This window comes from Callospermophilus lateralis, chromosome 3 (assembly GCF_048772815.1).
Source record: "Callospermophilus lateralis isolate mCalLat2 chromosome 3, mCalLat2.hap1, whole genome shotgun sequence".
NCBI lineage: Eukaryota > Metazoa > Chordata > Mammalia > Rodentia > Sciuridae > Callospermophilus > Callospermophilus lateralis.
The window spans coordinates 117,320,476-117,338,394 of record NC_135307.1 but is presented as its reverse complement, the minus strand read 5'-3'; the positions used below and the strand labels follow the sequence as shown (position 1 = coordinate 117,338,394).

Here is a 17,919-nt window from a genome sequence, read left to right as displayed (position 1 = left end):
GCACTGGTCCTGATGTCTGGGGAATGTGGGAGTACGGTGTGGTCCATCACATAGGGGTTGAAGGCTTTGGCTGGTCTTTGACAGGTGCATGAGCCCCTTCCTCCAAAGACAAAGGTAGACTGTAGGCCGGGGAAAGGAAACTTGGCCTTTTCCAAAGGCACTGGCTGGTCCCAAGTACTTCTACTTTCAGAACTACCATTCGTTTTTGTACTGGGGATTGAACCCAGGGGTTTACCGCTGAGCGACATTCCTATCCCCATTCCACCCCACCCCACCCCTTTTTTTTTTTTTTTTTTTTTTTTTTTTTTGAGACAGTCTTGCTAAATTGCAGAGGCTGATCCCGAACTTGCAATCCGCCTGCCTCGACCTCCGGAGTGGCTGGGATTACGGCTACCACCCCCAGGGAAGAACTGCTAGTCTTGTCTTCCAGGGAGCCATTCTGAGTCCCTCTTGGAATCTCCCCTCCCCCTCACGCACCTGTTCACCGGGCTCCTCCTCTCCCGCCCTCTCACGTGGATTATCTCTAGACGCTGTCTCTGGGTGGGATTCCCTGGGTGACTGTATCCGTAGTACTCGGCTCGCTTTCGTGCCCCTCGCGGAAACTTCATTGACCCCCAAAAGGCCTTGAGGGTCCTGGCGAGGACGTCCAGGGGCGGGTGCGAGAGCTGGAGGAGGACAAGCCTCGGAGCGGGGCGGGGTCGAAGTGCACTTCCGGAGGGCGGCGCTAGGGCCGCGTGGACCCCAGCTAAGCCGCCGTGCGTGACGCGGGCTCGGCTGCCGGCCCGAACCGGCGCCGGGAACCAGGAAGCGCCTGCGGGCGGGCGCGGGATGGCTGGGCCCAGCTGGGGTCCCCCGCGGCTGGACGGCTTCATCCTCACCGAGCGCCTGGGCAGTGGCACCTACGCCACCGTGTACAAGGCCTACGCCAAGGTGGGTGTGGGAGGGGCTCCAGCGCCGGGCGCTCGGCTCCCGTGCCGCCGACGCAGGAGACCTGGGGGGTCAGAGACCTCGTAAATCAGTGGGGCCCGCGGTCTGCCCACCCCCAGGCTGACCCTGGTGCAGGAGGGTGGACCTCACTGCCACTCCTGGGTCTTAAAAACAAACACAAGTATACGCCCACTGTTTGCTCTGGAGGGGCGGGAGGGACCTTGGTCGGACCCCAGTGTCAAGAGGCTGAAGAACTGGCTTAAAACGGAAGTTGCCCGTGGACTGGGAGGAGTCTAGGACAGGACTCTAGAAGGCAAGACCAGTAATGGGCGGAGTGGCAGTTCTAGAATACTGAGTGACGTGCCTTTGCGTGGGCACCTAGAATGCGGTGCAGTGAGGGTTGGGTTGCAGAAGGTTGGAGAACAACCAAGCTGGATTGGGAAGCCAGGATTCCAGAATCCAGTTGCCTCATGAACCTGAGAAGGGGAAGCTGGGATTTCCGCCCGGAGGCTTGTGTGGGTGGGCAGGTCCAGGGATTGGAAAGAAGCAAAGGTGCCTCTTCCAGCGAGGCATGACCCTGGCCCTCTCAAGGCAGAGCCCCCAATCTCCTTTCCAACAGAAGGACACTCGAGAGGTGGTAGCTATAAAGTGTGTGGCAAAAAAAAGTCTGAACAAGGCGTCGGTGGAAAACCTCCTGACTGAGATTGAGATCCTCAAGGGCATTCGGCACCCCCATATCGTGCAGCTGAAAGACTTCCAGGTGTGAACCTGGGATGGGGCTCCCCCAAGGGGACTGGAGAAGGGACACACTCTAGGCTGCTTCTCTACTTCTAATCACAGTGGGACAGTGACAATATCTACCTCATCATGGAGTTCTGTGCGGGAGGTGACTTGTCTCGATTCATCCATACCCGAAGGATTCTTCCTGAGAAGGTGGCTCGAGTCTTCATGCAGCAATTGGGTAAAAGCCTCTGATCCCAGCCTCACAGCCCTTCCCATGTTTTCTGTACCTCCTGTATACTACCCCTATCCCCAGGCTTAAAGACCTGGCATTGCTTTGCAGCTGCTACTGCTTAAGAATTTTTAGGGCCCTGTCTTTCCCATGTTCCAACCCTAGCTTCAGGATGCTGTGAGAGAGAGGAGCCTCCATTTGCCGGGAGTTCAGGCTTCCACATGTGGAACATAATATGAGAATTTTATTCAACATTCCAAGGCCCAGTAGGTGGAACCCAAGTACATTAGTAAGGAAAAGTAAAAGATCCTAAAGGGCCAGGGCATCTCAGGAGACTTCTGAGAGGAGGGAGACTTATGAGGGGAGAAAGGTGGGCACTGGAGGATAGTGAACTTTTGCAAGTGGCAGGAGCCTGGTGCTTATCTGTGAAGCATTTGTGAGACTAGTAAGGCTAGAACTGGGGCTGTGTAAGCTTGAAAGGGCAGATGAAATCCTGGGGAGGGGAGACATAAGCAGGAGAGGGGCTACTCTGACCTGTCTCTCTGCACGTGTCCTGCTCCCCAGCTAGTGCCCTACAGTTTCTGCATGAACGAAACATCTCTCACCTGGATCTGAAGCCACAGAACATTCTGCTGAGTTCTTTGGAGAAGCCCCATCTTAAACTAGCAGGTCTGAATCTGGAACAGCAGGGATGATGTTTTTGGGTGGGTGAGCAGAGGCTCCCTCTGCCTGGCAGGTCCCTGTTGAGACATCAAACAGGGACAGACTGGTAGATCCAGGGCTGGGTCACTTCATTGGCAGGTAGGAGCTTTCTTAGACTGCCTACACTTAACTCCAGCAGTGTAATGGGCAGAGTTAGGGTAAGTTTGAGGTCAGAGTTGGGGCTTACTGTATGTCAGGTTTGGGTTTCAGTCTGGAAACAGTCTCATTGTGTGACCAGCATCAGGGATCAGTCTGTGATCAGGGAACAGACTGGATTGGTTCTCAAACTGACTCAATCTGGGACAGTCTTGGAGGGGGTGTTGTGGGGGAAGAGTGGTTGTGGCCCCTGATACAATTTGGACAAGAATGGACTTTAGGCTAGAGGTCAAAGAACATGATGTAGCCTAAGATGGTGAACAGTGAGGGTGAGGCCTTTATCCATGTAGCTGGTATGATCAGGTGGCTTCCTAGAAAGCAGATGCCTAGAGAGAGTGTGCAGGGTGGTTGGGATTTCCACACCCAGAGGAAGAAATAGGAGGATGTTGCAGAGATTGGGAAGTGGGATTGATCCTGGTGGTGAGTCTGGAAGGTGGGGAAGAGCCCTGCCATGAGCTGGGGGTGAGGCTTTACAGGCTACAAGTGGAAGCAGCTGGAATTTGAGCCCTGCTGCCTGGCCTTTTGCCTATAGACTTTGGCTTCGCACAGCACATGTCCCCATGGGATGAGAAGCATGTACTCCGCGGTTCGCCCCTCTATATGGCCCCTGAGATGGTGTGTCAGCGACAGTACGACGCCCGTGTGGACCTTTGGTCCGTAGGGGTCATCCTGTATGGTGAGACCTCTGTCCCCCTCTCCCACCCTAACCCAAGGGCTGTACTGTGTGTCCTCTGGTAAGACTTCTCTGGACCTCTGGGGTGTAAATGAGAACTACAGTTCTATTGATCTGTGGCCCTGTTCTAAGGGGCATCAGATCCCCCTCCCCAGGAGTGTGCCAGGCCATGCTTGGCCTCCTCCCTTCCCAACCTCTCCTCTGCCTCCCTTCCACAGAAGCCCTCTTTGGGCAGCCCCCTTTTGCCTCCAGGTCATTCTTGGAACTGGAAGAGAAGATCCGAAGCAATCGAGTTATTGAGGTGGGTCTGCCAGGGTCTTAGCAACCATTGTGGGGGTGGAAGGAGTCAGGGCCTTGCACAAATTGCAGTGTGGGCCCCAGGCTGTCTCCATGGTCATGGGGCAGGCTCTAGCAGGGAAGGTGGGCTTGGATGCATTGCAGGGATCCAAGACAGTCCACAGCAAACAGGGGCAGGCCACAACAGAGCCAGACCCAAACTTCCCAGGAACATAGTGCAGGGATGGAGGGAGGGATCCACAGACAGGCTCTACTCCCCTGTGGGCAAGAGCCTGGGAAATGAGGCCTGGCTCTTCACAGGCTCTGTCACCTTGACCCATCTTGTTCCTTTTGGGTGTCAGATTCTCCACATGTCAAACATGTGTCTCTGAGGTTCCTAACAGGGCCCTGGGCTCGGGGCTGAGGTGCTGGAGCCCAGTGACATTTGTCCCTGCCCTTCTCTTCCCATAGCTCCCCTTGAGGCCCCCGCTGTCCCGAGACTGCCGTGACCTACTACAGCGGCTCCTGGAGCGGGACCCAAGCCGTCGGATCTCCTTCCAGGACTTCTTTGCCCACCCCTGGGTAGACCTGGAGCACATGCCTAGCGGGGAGAGCTTGGCACGAGCAGTAAGCAGACCAACAGGGATGTGGCGGGATAAGGGCATGTGGTGGGGTCCCATCTAACCCCCCTTGGTGGTGAAAAGGTGGCTCACCCACAGAGGCAAGAGGATGGGCTCAGGGTTTTATCTCAGCCCTGTGCTGGGGAGTGTGGGGGTGGGCCTGACTCCTGATCTGCCCATCCCCAGACTGCCCTGGTGGTAGAGGCTGTGAAGAAGGACCAGGAAGGGGATGCTGCGGCTGCCTTATCTCTCTACTGCAAGGCTCTGGACTTCTTTGTGCCTGCCCTGCACTGTGAGTGCCAAACTAAGCTCTGTAGTCCCTGAGTACAGCAGGAATGGGGGTCAGCTATATCTGCAGTGATGGATTCCAGAGGAAGTTTCCCATCCAGGATCTTACAGGAGATAAGGCAGAGGATAAACCTGGAATGTGGTGTTTTAGGGATTCTTGGGCTTGGTGTGGCATAGACATCCCTCTCCCCCAAGACGACTCATGTGAATCCCCACCTTCTGCAGATGAAGTGGATGCCCAGCGGAAGGAAGCAATTAAGGCAAAGGTGGGTGAGATCCTAGGAGGAAACGGGTGGTGTGAGTGCAGAGGCCCCAAAGATCCCAGGGCCTCTGGGGAATGACTGTCTTAGAATTGGGCTGGGGAGGGGTCAGGCCAGCTTCATTTGACGCCTGATGTAGTTACAGCTTAGAGAGTTATTGAGGACCCACAGGCAGAACAGGAGGTGGGTGCTACAGGGAGGCAGGTGTGGGACAACTCTCCTCAGCCCTTGGCCCTCCTACAGGTAGGGCAGTACGTGTCCCGGGCTGAGGAGCTCAAGGCCATCGTCTCCTCCTCCAACAAGGCCCTGCTGAGACAGGGAACATCAGCCAGAGACCTGCTGAGAGGTAGGCTTAAGTTCCTGGCTTATCTACCAGGCCCCTTAGAGGCCTCCCTCCAGCCTGAGGGGTGGCAGGTTGAGGTAGGCCCCCTGTGTTGAAAAAACTCATCTCCTCACCCTGAGCCTCTGTCTCCTCATCCCAGAGATGGCCCGGGACAAGCCACGCCTCCTAGCTGCCCTGGAAGTGGCTTCGGCTGCCATGGCCAAGGTTTGTATTTGGTGGAGAGTTCTCTATAGGGTAGGGAGGAATTCAAATCATGATCCTAAATGACCTAGTGTCCTCATGGTTGCAGGAAGAGGAAGCCAATGGGGAGCAGGATGCCTTGGACCTGTACCAACACAGCCTGGGGGAGCTGCTGCTGCTGCTGGCAGGTGAGGTGCCAGCACCACCCACACCAGACCCCTGGCAGCTTTGCCCTCACCACCTGCCCTCTCTTTACAGCGGAGCCCCCAGGCCGGAGGCGGGAATTGCTTCACACTGAGGTGCCTACTAGGGTTTGGAGGCTGGTCAGGGCTTTCTCTTCCCCTTTTATTCTGCTCTTGTTTGTGGAAACTCCTTGGATTCCTATGGAGTTCCCTTCCCTTGGAGTTTTCCAAGTTTCCTTCCCTTGGCGAGTTCCAAGTCTGAGAGTCAAACATCATGGACTTGTAGTCAGTGGGTCAGGGATGGGATGCTCAGATTAGCAGGAAGTGCTAGGCTCTTGTAGCCAGGAAGCCTTCCTGGAGGAGGCAGCAAATAAGGGGTTAGCGAGGAGACTCTTCTAATGGGGCAGAGGGTTCTGGAAAGCATTAGGAGTGAGGAAGAGCTCAAATTTAGGCCCTGCTCCCATCTATGGGCACGTCTTCCCTCTGCAGGTTCAGAACCTCATGGCTCGGGCTGAATATCTGAAGGAGCAGGTCAAGGTGGGCCATCTTGGGGTGAGGGTTTGTGGGTTCTCCATGCTTGTGGCTGCCTGTCCCTTGCCCCTTTGCATATTTTGTGGCCCTCTTCTCTGTCTCTGGCTGCCTCATCCTTTGTGCTGCCTTTATGTCTCGCAGATGAGGGAATCTCGCTGGGAAGGAGAGACCCTGGACAAGGAGGGGCTGTCGGAGTCAGTTCGTAGCTGTGAGTCCTGCCTCGGAGGACAGTCCACAAAAGGAGGGATGAGGGTGGCCCAGATTTCTGCTCTTTCCAAAGACCTCAGCCTGACCCTTCCCCCTCCCTCCTCCTTAGCTTGCACCTTGCAGTGACCTCAGAAGGATGACTGGACAGCACGAGACACCTGGAGTAAAGGGACACGCGGATCCAGGCTGACGCCCAAAATTAAGTGGCCCTTTGTAGGTCTGGGGAACTTCCTGGATGGACACTTCTGAGACCTCCATATTCCAGACAATTCCTGGCAGTACTGCCCAGCATGCAGAGGGCCTGGTGGGCCCATGTCATGTGCTGGGAGCACTGGAGGCAGGATTCTGAGACGAGAGTTTCTTTCATGAGACCTTTGTTATTTGGGGACTGCTGGGACCTGAGCCTGTCAATTTGGGAGCACCAAGCCATTTATGGGTTTTGCTCTGAGAAGAGGGCAGGGGGCCCTCTGCAGGGTACTTTTGCTCTTGCACTGTCCCTGCCAGCAGACAGCTACACCCTGGACCCACCCTTCTGGGGAGCGGGTATTCCAGCTCATCTTCCTCCTCCACTGGAATAGGCACTCCAGGACCCTCAGGGACCACTCACCCAACAGTGCACTCAGTCCCATGGAACTCCACAGTGTTATTCCGAGCTCATTCCTGCCCACCATCTCTGTACTTTAAGATAATCCTTCAAGCATGAGAGTAATGTTCTTGGTAGGGGTGGTACAAATTTGAGAATCCCATGTCTTGTTTCTGCCTTGGCACAGCAGGGAGGGGTCCTCAATCCTCATACCTCTTAGTTAAGTCCTATTTGGAAAACACATACTAGCTGCAGAGTAGGCCCTGTACTGGAATTTGAGCAAGGATTGGGGGAGTGGTTGGGGACTGCTGACTCCAAGAGGCTGCAGGCACATCCAGCACTGTCCAGGATATGTAGTCCTAGGCCTGACAGTGCCACTACCCCAGTGTGTGACCCTGGTCAAGCCCCTTTCCTTTTCTGAGCCTGTCATCTCTTCAGGGGTGTAACTGATACCTCCACAGCCCACAGCATGGGCTCTCATGAGGGCAAAGTGAATGTAACGTGGAGAAGAATGTACACACCAGAGAGGACTTCTTAACACTTCTGCCCTTAAATGCCTGGGAGTCTAAATTCCTAGAACTAAACACACACAAAAAAAGCCTTCTTAAGTGTTGGCTGACTTCTCTGCAGGAGACTGGGTGTAAAGACTGCAATTGTTTCTCTATTAAATTATTTTGGGTACTTGTGCATCTCTTCTTGCCCTAGGGAAAATAGGGAGAGGTATCCCTGCTCACGGTGGAGGTTAGAGGAGGCCAGGAAATTTGGGGAGCCTTGAGAGTAGGGCTAGGGAGATCACTGCCGAGAGTGGAAGGTACATCTGCTTTCTGCCCGCAGCCCCCTGGGAATCCAGAAGAGCTGACTGCTGCCATTCCTGCCAGTGGGAAGTGGAAGCACGGGCCTGGGAGCCTGGCAATGCCCTTTCCCCTTGGCTTGGAGCTCTGTTTTGGGGCTGGTGGCAGTCCTCAGATGCTCTCTCCTTTATACCACACACTTTCCCCCAGCCAGGGTGGGCATCCTAGAGCCCCTTATGCATGGCCTGTGAGTAAGCATTGACTGGATTGAAGAAAAGGACATTCTTAGATGTCTTGATCTCATGTCTAGCTCCCAGAACCTCAAGCAGGAGTCGTTTCCAGCAGATTCTGTACTCTTGATCTGACCAGCTGTTGTTAGGAGTGTCCTTGAAGTTTAAGAGTATGGTAGAGCGCTTCAGAGCAGCCACCCAGAAGCTGTTCCTCAGAGTTCATGATACCAAACTACTGTCTTCAACAGTTCAATGGCTTTTGATACAGGGAATGGAGCAGGGAACTAATTCCCCTGAAGCCTTTGACCTGGCCATTGGAGGGCACTGTAGAGCAGTACCACGGGGCAGAAGGAGCTGGCTAAAATCTTGTCTCTGCCACTTAGCTGGGAAGCTTGGGACCCATCAATTAGCCTGTTTATTCTCCATAAAATGAGGATGAAGAAATGTGCCCCATGGGAGTATGTAATGAGGTAGTGTACATCAGCCTGGCATACGGTAAATTCAATAAAATGTTATTTTCAGATCTAGGGAGAGAAACATTTCAGGTTATCTCTGAAAATGGACAGACAAAAAGACTGCAATAGGTGGAAGGAGGGGAATGAATGGACATTTTAGGGGTGGGTAAATGGGGAAGATGGGCTCGGGGGGAGAGGTTTGGCTCACTCATCCCACCCAATTTGTTATTTCTGATATCTGTATCAAGTGATGGAGAACAGGAACCTCAAATTCTTAGGCAATGTGGGTATGGAGAGGAGTGGGCTCATATGAAGAATTAGGTACAGGAAATGCCTGGAAGTTTCAGACCTTGGGAAGGGAAGGTGCTCTCCCTGGGCAAACCATTAGGTGGATGGGTTCAGGCTGGTCCTGTGTGCCAGCTACCTACAATGGAGGCAGTCCTGTCGGAAGGCTAGAGGCAAGGGAGGAGGTAGGCTCTCTGTAGGGCCTTTCTTCTAATGGAAGAAACTGGAGAAACCTACAAATTGACTTTTCGAATACTTTTGCTCTTTGGAGCAGGTTGTTTCCACCTCTCATTTTCAACACAGTGCAAATGCCCCTCAGCAGTGTCCAGGTCTCACCTTGCCTTATCCTCCCACTTTCACAGTCACCCATGGTCAAAGCCAGCACCAAGCCAATTTGGGACCTTTCTGCTCCCAAGGGCCACTTTTAGAGCAGATTGAGGGTGCCAGGTGTCCTTGTACCCAGTTTGCCTATTATTTGGCTTCCGGGGGATACAAAAGGATATAGAATCTTGATCCCTACAGGAAGTTATCTAGAAAAACTCTTGTCCACAGAGGCCAGGATGCTGTTCCAGCATCCAAGCCCTTCCTGAGAGAGAGGGCCTCATGAGGCTGAGGCATGAGGGATGGAGAGCATCAATGAATACTCCCCTGGGGTAACTCACACCCACACCTACACACTTGAAATCCCGTGGACACAAAACCAGAAAGCCATGGCCAAGCTCACAGATGCCTGAAGATCCCCATACAGACTTCCACTCATGGTCACACATGGGAATGGCTCTTGCTGGATGAGACTGAGGCAGCCTTAACATTGCTGCTCCTCTGGACGCAGGCCACCCAGACTCCTCACACCTCATACAGACTCAGGATGGTGATGCCTGATGGGTACTGGGTTCGAGGCAGAGCAGTGAGTTTTGTGGCTCCCCACTCCCACTGCAGCCTCAGGGCTGTGGGATGGGGGACAGAAGCTCCCACCTCCCAGGCCTGAACATAAGCTGGGTCAATAGGCATTGTCAGCAGCTTGGCTTAGCAAGTGAGCATGCCCCAGATGTCCCCAGTGCCTGCCTATGGCCTCCAGTGTCTGAGGAGGACCATCTGGATGTTGGGAAAGGGAAATCCTACACGCTCCAAACGCCAGCCACCCTCCCCAACTCCTCTCTGGGGACCATCTGGCCTCCAGAAAGTCACTTGTTTTTCTGCACCCCTCCTCCCACTGGGAACTGGGTCTGGGCTGACTGGTTGAATGGTCAAGGCAGAAGGGGACTGGAGTTTCCTTAGGTAGGGTCCAGGGGCGCCGTCAATCTTCCCAAAATCCTTTGTATGGTGGAGTCAGAGCCCTTGAATGGTGGGAGGGGAGGCCATCCATCTTGACCTCCCCTCTCTCCTTGAAAAAGCATGTGGTAAGAGGTGAGGACAGAAGGGCTTTCTTACCACCTACCTGCAAGGGGAAGAAGGAAAAAGGGGGAAAGAACAGGAGGGTAGGTGGAAAGGAGAAGGCACAGAGCATCAGGCTCCAAACTATGATGCTATAGTAGTAGGGTTTGGGGCACTGTGGAAGGGAAGTTTTGGTGGCAGGTAGCTTTCTTTGTGGCCTTTACATCACACCAGGTGGGAGCATGTGATTGTCCACAGTAAGAAAGTATAGAAACGGGATAGGAAGAGAGTGAAGTGGATGCATTGAGGGCCTGGGAGGAGAGGCCCCAGCTTGACCCGTAAGCCCCGTGGAAGACAGGGGTACAGGACAGGCACTGAGCCAGGAATGAGATAGAGGGTAGGAGGACACAGGGGAGAGCAACACAGACTGAGAGAGAAACCCAGAGCGCGGAGCTGACAGGCAAACAGGGCAAGGCCAGCAGAAGCAGAGAGCCCTCAGCCTGCCCTTTCACAGAACTGGACCCTTCTGCCTGGTAGCCTCCTCTACTCCATTCCAGGGACAATGCAGACAGGTCAGGGCTTCTTGGGATTCCCAAGATGTGAGGGGAGAGCCAGTGTGGAGGGTCAGTCCCCTCCCACTTTCCGACTCCAGGCACCAAACAGCCCTGCTTTGACAGGGTTCATTGAGTGTCCCCCAATCACCCCCCGACACACACGCTGCTTGCCACCCCGGGCTGGCTCTTGGCCCTGCAATGCACTGAGGGGGAAGGGGGCTGTCCAATCTCATTAGGCAGAAGGCCCCTGGAGCACGGAGTGCTGACGTGGGTCCTGCTGCTGACGCTACTGAGGCAGCCCACGCGCCCCCCACACCTGGCTTGGGGCTCCTCCAGCTCAGGGAAAGTCAGAAGGGGTTTGTGTGCAATAGCTGCGGGGGCCCTTCCCCAGGGTCTCCTGGGAGCTGCTCAGGAGGGCGAGGCCCATGTGATAGCCTAAGCAGCTCTGCCTCCACTCCAGGCCTGGGTCCCTTCTACTTCCCACTCCCAGCTCTTCACCTTCTTTCTCCCCTCTCCTACCCCCACATTACCTACTGCCTGTGTTTTGTGTTCCTTGTTCTTATTTTACAAAAGGAGCCTAATGGGAACTTTGCCCTTGACAACCATCCCTCAGGAGGCTTTCCCACAGGCGGACCTGAGCTTCAGGGTGGCGGGCACCCTGGGTTGCCTGCAGTGTTTCCTTCCTTCATTGCAGGTGGCCCAGGGTGACCCATTCGCTCAGGCAGCTTCCAGGAGTCACCAGGACCCTCTGCTCCACCTATCCCTGGCACCAAAGGTGAGCAGGATGACATTTGGGCTCTTCATTTTTTTTTTTTTTAATATTTATTTTTTAGTTCTCGGCGGACACAACATCTTTGTTTGTATGTGGTGCTGAGGATCGAACCCGGGCCGCACGCACACCAGGCGAGCGCGCTACCACTTGAGCCATATCCCCAGCCCAGGGCTCTTCATTTTTTTGTTGTTTTAAAAAATTCAAAAGCATTCTTCACTGCCTAAGCATAAACTCCTGAATACACTGAGCTTGGGAACAGGACCAGCTTTCTGCCCCGCCTCAGGCCACCTCAGGAGCCTGAGGGTGCCAGGGGAGCCTTCCCACTGACTTTGCCTGCCCAACTAGGAAGTGTCACACGACCTCAGGACCCACCCCTCTCCTGTTTTTAAATAATGGGTTACCATCTATTTATTTATTTATTTATTTTTAGTTTTACATGGGCACAATATCTTTTTATTTTGTTTATTTATTCTTATGTGGTTCTGAGGATCAAACCCAGGGTCTCACACTTGCGAGGCCAGTGCTCTACCACTGAGCCACAACCCCAGCTCCCCATTTATTGATATGGCCTATCATGTGTCTAGGGCTTTACAAATGGTCATCCTTTGGGGCTGGAGTTGTAGCTCAATGGTAGGGCATTTATCTAGTATGCCTGAGCTCTGGCGCTTGATCCCCAGGACCCCTGAGAGAGAAAAAAAATCACCCTTTGAAACTTGTGCTATTGTTATTTTAGGGTGGTGGGACTCTTCTTTTTACAGGGGCAAATAGGCTTATAGAGGAAGGGAGCCTGCTCAAAGCCACATGATAGTCAGGCTGGAGCACAGGTTCCCTGCTTCTTTCTGTTACATCCTCCATCTCCGAAGTGAGGAAAGGGTAGTAGGCATAGGTGCCAGAGAAAGCTGTGGTTGAGTTGTGGCAGTTCCTGTGGACCCAGGTAATGCCCTGAAGGCCCCCACCTTCCCACAAATATCCCCCGATGGCCATCACATCCCCCTCAAAGCCCAGAGCCCAGTCCTACTTATCTTGCCCCAGGCTACTGGGTCAGTACAGCCCCCCACTCTCACCCATGGCCCTGGGAGGGTAGAACTAGAACATCTTATAGGGGCTGGCGGTGGAGCAGTTCCCTTCCATTCACAAGAGCCTTCCACTCCTGGCACTGTGTCCTCCCCACTGTGCCACTCAGGTAGGCATAGAGGATGCCCCTCCAGGGCGGGCTTGGGGCTATGAGCTCCAGGACTTAAGATCAGTACGAAATGAAAAGAGAACCATGACATTTGAAATTTTTATTTTTCACTGAGCTAGGAGAGGAGATTCCAGCTATAGAATCCAGACAGAGAGTTCTACAGAAACAGGACAGAAATTGGCTGGGCCCTGGGCCCAGAGAAGGCCTGGAGCTGCTTGGGCTACTGTTTGATGCCAGCTCCATCCTTGGCACTTCGCCCCTTACCCAGCATTGCTCAGCTCCCAGAGCCCACAGTGGCAGCTGCTTGAGGCTCTGACTACAGCTGCGGCCCTGCCCAAGGAGGAGTGTGGGCTTGGCTGGAGTGGCCAGGGATGCAAAGCCAAAAAGAATCTTAGGAATCATCCAGTCTGTTCCCATTTTCCAGATGATGAAATAGACCCTGAAAGAGCAGTGGCCTTCAAGGACAATAAAGATGGAGATTGGAATGCAGGCCTCCTGTCTGCTAGGGCATCTCCTATAGCCCTCCTCTGAGAGCATCTGAGGGGTGGTGGCTGGTGGGGCTAGGAACCCAGGGGATGTGTGTCTTTGTGTGCCAGGGTTATCTGTGGCCAACATGGCAGGGTCATTGTGTCCCTTTGTGAATGCTCCTGTGTGCAGGAACTTGGGGGCCAGAGAGGGATGGACATATATCTATAATCTTGGGTGGCCTCCCCAGGCTGAGAAGGGGGATGGGTCCTAAAGGATAGAAAAAGGAATGGAAACTTTGCTCCCAGTGAGAAGGGAGGCACTAGAAGTCAGGTTTGGGGCAAGGATGAGAAGGGTTCTGAGGCTAGGTTAGGGCAAGGGAAATAAAGCCCAAAATGGGATATAGATCCCTGGAAACTGAGACACACTCTTAGCCCTTATGTGGACCAGCCCTCTGGCCATCCCAATGGGCAACCCCAGGGGAAGTGATCACATGATGTAGCACTTTTCAGCTGATTGCTTGAGGTCCCCCAGTGTGGTCTGGGCCTTGTCCTTAAGTGAGCCGAGGTCCAAGCTTGGGAGGCTGCTCAGCTGCCCGAGGACTGAGGCCTTCTCCTCCTCCTCTTCTGTGTCCTCCTCAATCATCTTGGCCAGCTCCCGGGGTAGCTCCACATCTCCACCTGCCATCTGGATCTGGCTCTCATCTGTCTCGTTCTGAAGGGAAGAGGGGGCGGGGTGGAGGTGCAGGTCTGTGAGGACTCAGAGTTGAAGTGTCAGGAAAGAAACCTGGACTGGGTTCCAGTCCCTGAGCCATAGCCTCAGTCCTCCCCCCACCTTTTTTTTTTTTTTTTTTTTTTGAGACAGGTTCTCATTAAGTTGCTTAGGGCCTCACTAAGTTGCAGAGGTTGATTTTGAACTTGCAACCCTCCTTCCTCAGCCTCCCAAACCACTGGGATTATAGGGGTGTGCACCATCGCCCCCAGCTCAGGTCCCTAGATTCTTGAGCCCCATGTTCTAGTGAGCTCTTTCTCTACCCATAACATCCCAGGGTCAAGCATTTGATACATGGACTTGGAGGCCTTGCACTTTCATACTGCCTTACTTCACTCTGAGACACTGAAGGACTTAGCATACTGAGTAAAGAGAAAATGAAAATGCCTAGGAGTCACACTGTTAAAATCAACTGTCATGTACTGACTATTGTTAACACCACCAAAGGACATAACCAATAATAGCAATGGGTACCATTTATCAACTCCTGTTATATGGCTAATGTTGAGCTCGGGTGCTTTTAATTCTCACAATAAAAAAGTATCTAGGAGGTAGTTCCTCTTGTCTCCACTTTACAAATAGGAAATAGAGGTTCAGATAATTTAAGTAAGTAACTTGCCCAAGGCCACACAGCTAGGAAACAGGGGAGCTAGACTCAAATCTATGTCACTGATTCCAACATCTATGCTGTCTTTTCACAGCATCTGCCCATGGCTAGTGCACTTCTTTGTCCCTGTGGGAGGCATTGGGACCATGTGTCCTACTCAGTCACATCCAAGTCTTGCCTCTTCTAGTAGACTCAGAGTTCCCTAATGGCAGGAGTTGTGTCTCTTAGATACTCAGTGCAAGCATTTGAGTAATGTCTCCATTCCTAGCTGGGTTTGCAGCCAGGCAGGCTTTTTGGATTGGTTTTCCCTTTGAGAGACTTCCAAAAGACTGGTGCTCTGTGGGAAGTCAGAGGCAGCCAGGGGCTCAGTAAACATTTGTTGAATGAGTGAAGGTAATGTTCACTGATCTTTCAATTCAAATGGAAGATCAAGGTCAGAGTGTTATAGCACTTTACCTCTATTTGCCCTTCAGTCTAGCTCTATTCCAGGCACATTAGGGTGATATCCTGGAAGTGGCTTATGCCTGGGTTGCTTTCTTAGATTACAGAAGTAACATACTTGCATGCTTATGGTGCTGAGTGCTTACAGGAGCACAGGGGACCTCCTGATAAATACACCTTGGCTGCTTGGAGGTACTTTGCTCTCTGCAGGCAGACCACATGCCAGGAAAACAGCCTTAGGGCCTGAATTGAGCACAGGCTCAGTATTCACAGGCATGAGCTCCGTCTCTCACTGGCTATATGACCTTAGCCAAGTCCTTTAATCTCTCTGAGACTTAGTTTTCTTATTTGTAGATGTGGGTGATAGCTACTTGGCAGCATTATTGAGGTTATTAGGTGAGAACATGGCCAAGTACCTCTTACATCATTCACTGACCTCTTCTTCAGCCTGCCCTCCATGCATGCTCAGAAGGCCTGAGAGTACTCATTCCTGTGGTAAAATCTACTTTCTGTCTCCTTTGTTCCTTCTGAGGCCAGGACTGATTGGGGTGGAGGGTTGGGGACACAAACCTGTCAGTCTCTGGATGATTGGGTTTCCCCTAAACACCAAGCCCTCACTCTTGGCAGCGCTGGTTAACTGAGTGAATGAACAAATGAATGAAAAAGATTCAACCAAGCACCCTGTGAGTCTCACGGGCTGAGAGCTCTGGCGCACAGAGTGGATCAAGGAGTTCTAAGCCCAGAGCTCAGGGCAAGGTCCACTCTTACAGCTTGAGCTCTCGTACCTTGGGCAGTCGGTATTTATCTCGAAAGTGAGTCCGCAGCGTGGCCCGCTCTGCTTTTCTCTGCGTGAACTGCGCGTCCCGCTCCATCCTGCCAGGATACCGGGGTGGAGTCAACGCAAGGACTGAAAGAAGGGGCGGGGTCTGCGAGCGAGGGCCCCAAGGGGTCTCTGGAGTACTGGCAGCAACCTGCATCGGTCCAGCCGGCTGGCCTGTGCGTAGCTAGGGCTCTCAGACCTGACCCAATTAGATTGGTCTTTGTTGCTTTTCCCCATCATCGTGCCCTCTGCGGACTCTGCACCCGCCACTGAACGGGGGTGTCAGTCTTTCTAACCCTCTCTGCAGATCCCAATATTTATGCCTTTCCCGACACATGCCTGTCTTTCCCTCCCTGACAAACTGTGTCATGAGGGGGAAAATTATTAGGAATAGATCTCAGTTCCCATTGTGGCTCCATTACCACTTTAGGGTATGACTTTAGGTAAGTCACTTGCCTTTCTCGTCTGTAAAATGGGGATGAGACATTGCAACTCACAACGCTGTTAGGATTAAGTGAAATAACAAGTAACATTTAACGAAGATTTGCTATGTGCCAGGCTCTGGGCTAGATGATTTACATGCATTAAGTTATTTAATCTACATGAATATATAAAGCATATATTATGACGACCATCCCCCCTCTCCAGAAGAGGAAAAGAGGCATAGAAAGGTTAAGTAACTTGCCTAAAGTTACCCAGCTAATGAGAAGCAAAACCAGGATCTGAACCCAAGCAGCCTAACTGCACCCCCACCTCCGCTGTGTCCCAGGACTGCTGGAACACAATAGGCTCAATATCCATGGGTGTTCCCATCTCAGGATCTGTCTCCGCGACTCTGAGCACCCCACACCACCACCTCTGCTGTGCTGCTTTTCTCAGAGCTTCTGGCTCAAAGGAGCCCCAGTTGGAAGACACAGGCGGCTAGGACCAGATCGGATTAAGGGATTATTTGCTTCATCAGAAATGCACGTGCACCCAGCTCCCTGTCCCAGGCATTGATCACCCCTCCCCCTATGCCCTCTGGGCCAGAGTACAGAGCCGGAGCAGGGTCCTGGGTTTGAGAAGCAGTGGCTGTGGGAGTAGCCTAGAAGGCATCTCCCCAGGCTCTTATCACATGTAGGAAGGCAGGGGAGGAAAGTTGGGCCCCCAGATTGGCCCAAGGGTGGGCACAGCGGCTGTGTGTATGTGTGGGGGTCGCTGGAACCGGGAAGGGATCCCACTCACTTCTCTTCCACCAGTTGCTTCTGATACTCCTCGTACTCCTCTCGGCTCATGCCCTGCGCTTCCGCTGCGGACTTGTCCCCGTCCCCCTTGTCCTCGCCGCCCCCCAGGCTCCCGGTGAGGTTCTTCAGCTGGCCACCCACCATGGTCTTCACCATGAACGCCATGGTCTTCGCCGGCCGGGGCACCAGGCGCCTGGTACCACACACCGGGCTCCGGCACGTCCGCGCTCACTTCAGCACCAGGTCCCGCGGACAGCTCCCGCCGCTAGCCCTCGCCCCACGCTTTGCGCCGCCTGTCGCCCGCCCCCCCCGTCCGGGCCCGCCCCTACCTTCCCAAACCCCTCCTCACTGGGGGCGGGGGGCATGCACGGGGCTGAGAAGGCTGGACCACGTGCCCGCTCCTCACTCCCGCCTCTCCCACGTGCCTCCTTCAACGCCAAGCTCTGCTGGCCAGTGCTGACAGCGGATTAGGGCCTGCGGTGATGGGGTCGCTCCTCCGGGGACAGGGGTTGCGCTGATGCTTTCCCTGCTTCCTAACCTCCTTCAACCTACTCCCCTCCTGGGTCACTGATAGTCAGGATTTCAGCTGGGAGATCCAAGCAGCAGCAAGGGGCAAAACCTCACCCCATCCTTCTTCCCTCCAACCCCCCAGCCCCGCAACCTGCTGGCCCTGGAGCTTGGGACTGGGAAAGAAGACCCGAAAGCGTTAGCAGGAATCCCAGTTATGGATTCATGTGTTCCCCTCTCGGGGTTCCTCAGTCACGTGCCTGCCCTGCTGTCAGTGAGCTGCAGGGATTGAAGAGGGAAGGGATTGTTTGGTAATGCTAGCAGGGCTGGGCCAGGAGGGGCACTGGGAGACACCGCTCCTTGTTCTGGGTGAATTGGGGACGGAATTATATGCAGTTGTTACTCCTCTCCTTCCCTGGTCAAGAGGGAAGGGCTGTGGGGTATCTGGTCTTTGTGCAGGTAAGTGGCCTGCTTACTTGCTAGGAGCCCACTCCAGGTTACCTACCCAAAGCGGTGGAAGCCTTCAGAGAGATTAGACTTGGAGATAAAGGAGCATATCAA

The 17,919-nt window shown here is 53.6% G+C and overlaps 2 protein-coding genes across 3 annotated transcripts; one reads left to right on the top strand and one right to left on the bottom strand.

Annotated features, from left to right (window-relative positions):
• The first annotated feature begins 746 nt into the window (after nucleotides 1-746).
• Ulk3 (unc-51 like kinase 3) lies at nucleotides 747-7,561 on the top strand. Of its 2 annotated transcripts, XM_076851099.2 has the most exons (16): nucleotides 747-930; nucleotides 1,547-1,687; nucleotides 1,768-1,888; nucleotides 2,444-2,548; nucleotides 3,270-3,413; nucleotides 3,629-3,711; nucleotides 4,158-4,313; nucleotides 4,493-4,598; nucleotides 4,820-4,860; nucleotides 5,098-5,200; nucleotides 5,337-5,401; nucleotides 5,487-5,565; nucleotides 5,636-5,676; nucleotides 6,049-6,096; nucleotides 6,232-6,298; nucleotides 6,407-7,561. In XM_076851099.2, exons 1-16 carry the CDS (start codon nucleotides 829-831, stop codon nucleotides 6,421-6,423), a joined length of 1,419 nt encoding a protein of 472 aa, XP_076707214.1. In that variant the 5' UTR covers nucleotides 747-828; the 3' UTR covers nucleotides 6,424-7,561. The 2 variants fall into 2 exon arrangements, with proteins under 2 accessions (XP_076707214.1, XP_076707215.1); XM_076851100.2 differs by lacking the exons at nucleotides 5,636-5,676; nucleotides 6,407-7,561.
• A 5,917-nt stretch (nucleotides 7,562-13,478) lies between these two features.
• On the bottom strand, nucleotides 13,479-17,016 carry Cplx3 (complexin 3). The gene is made up of 3 exons (XM_076851118.1): nucleotides 16,853-17,016; nucleotides 15,594-15,681; nucleotides 13,479-13,703 (listed from the first exon to the last, which is right to left on the bottom strand). Exons 1-3 carry the CDS (start codon nucleotides 17,014-17,016, stop codon nucleotides 13,479-13,481), a joined length of 477 nt encoding a protein of 158 aa, XP_076707233.1.
• Between the last annotated feature and the right edge of the window lie 903 nt (nucleotides 17,017-17,919).

Coding starts and splice junctions, on each gene's coding strand:
- Cplx3 (XM_076851118.1), bottom strand. CDS start 17,016: ATGGCGTTCATGGTGAAGACCATGGTGGGTGGCCAGCTGAAGAACCTC. Junction 15,682..16,852: donor AAGCAACTGGTGGAAGAGAA/GTGAGTGGGATC, acceptor GTATCCTGGCAG/GATGGAGCGGGACGCGCAGT. Junction 13,704..15,593: donor ATAAATACCGACTGCCCAAG/GTACGAGAGCTC, acceptor TCTTCCCTTCAG/AACGAGACAGATGAGAGCCA.
- Ulk3 (XM_076851099.2), top strand. CDS start 829: ATGGCTGGGCCCAGCTGGGGTCCCCCGCGGCTGGACGGCTTCATCCTC. Junction 5,201..5,336: donor AGCCAGAGACCTGCTGAGAG/GTAGGCTTAAGT, acceptor TCCTCATCCCAG/AGATGGCCCGGGACAAGCCA. Junction 6,097..6,231: donor ATCTGAAGGAGCAGGTCAAG/GTGGGCCATCTT, acceptor TATGTCTCGCAG/ATGAGGGAATCTCGCTGGGA.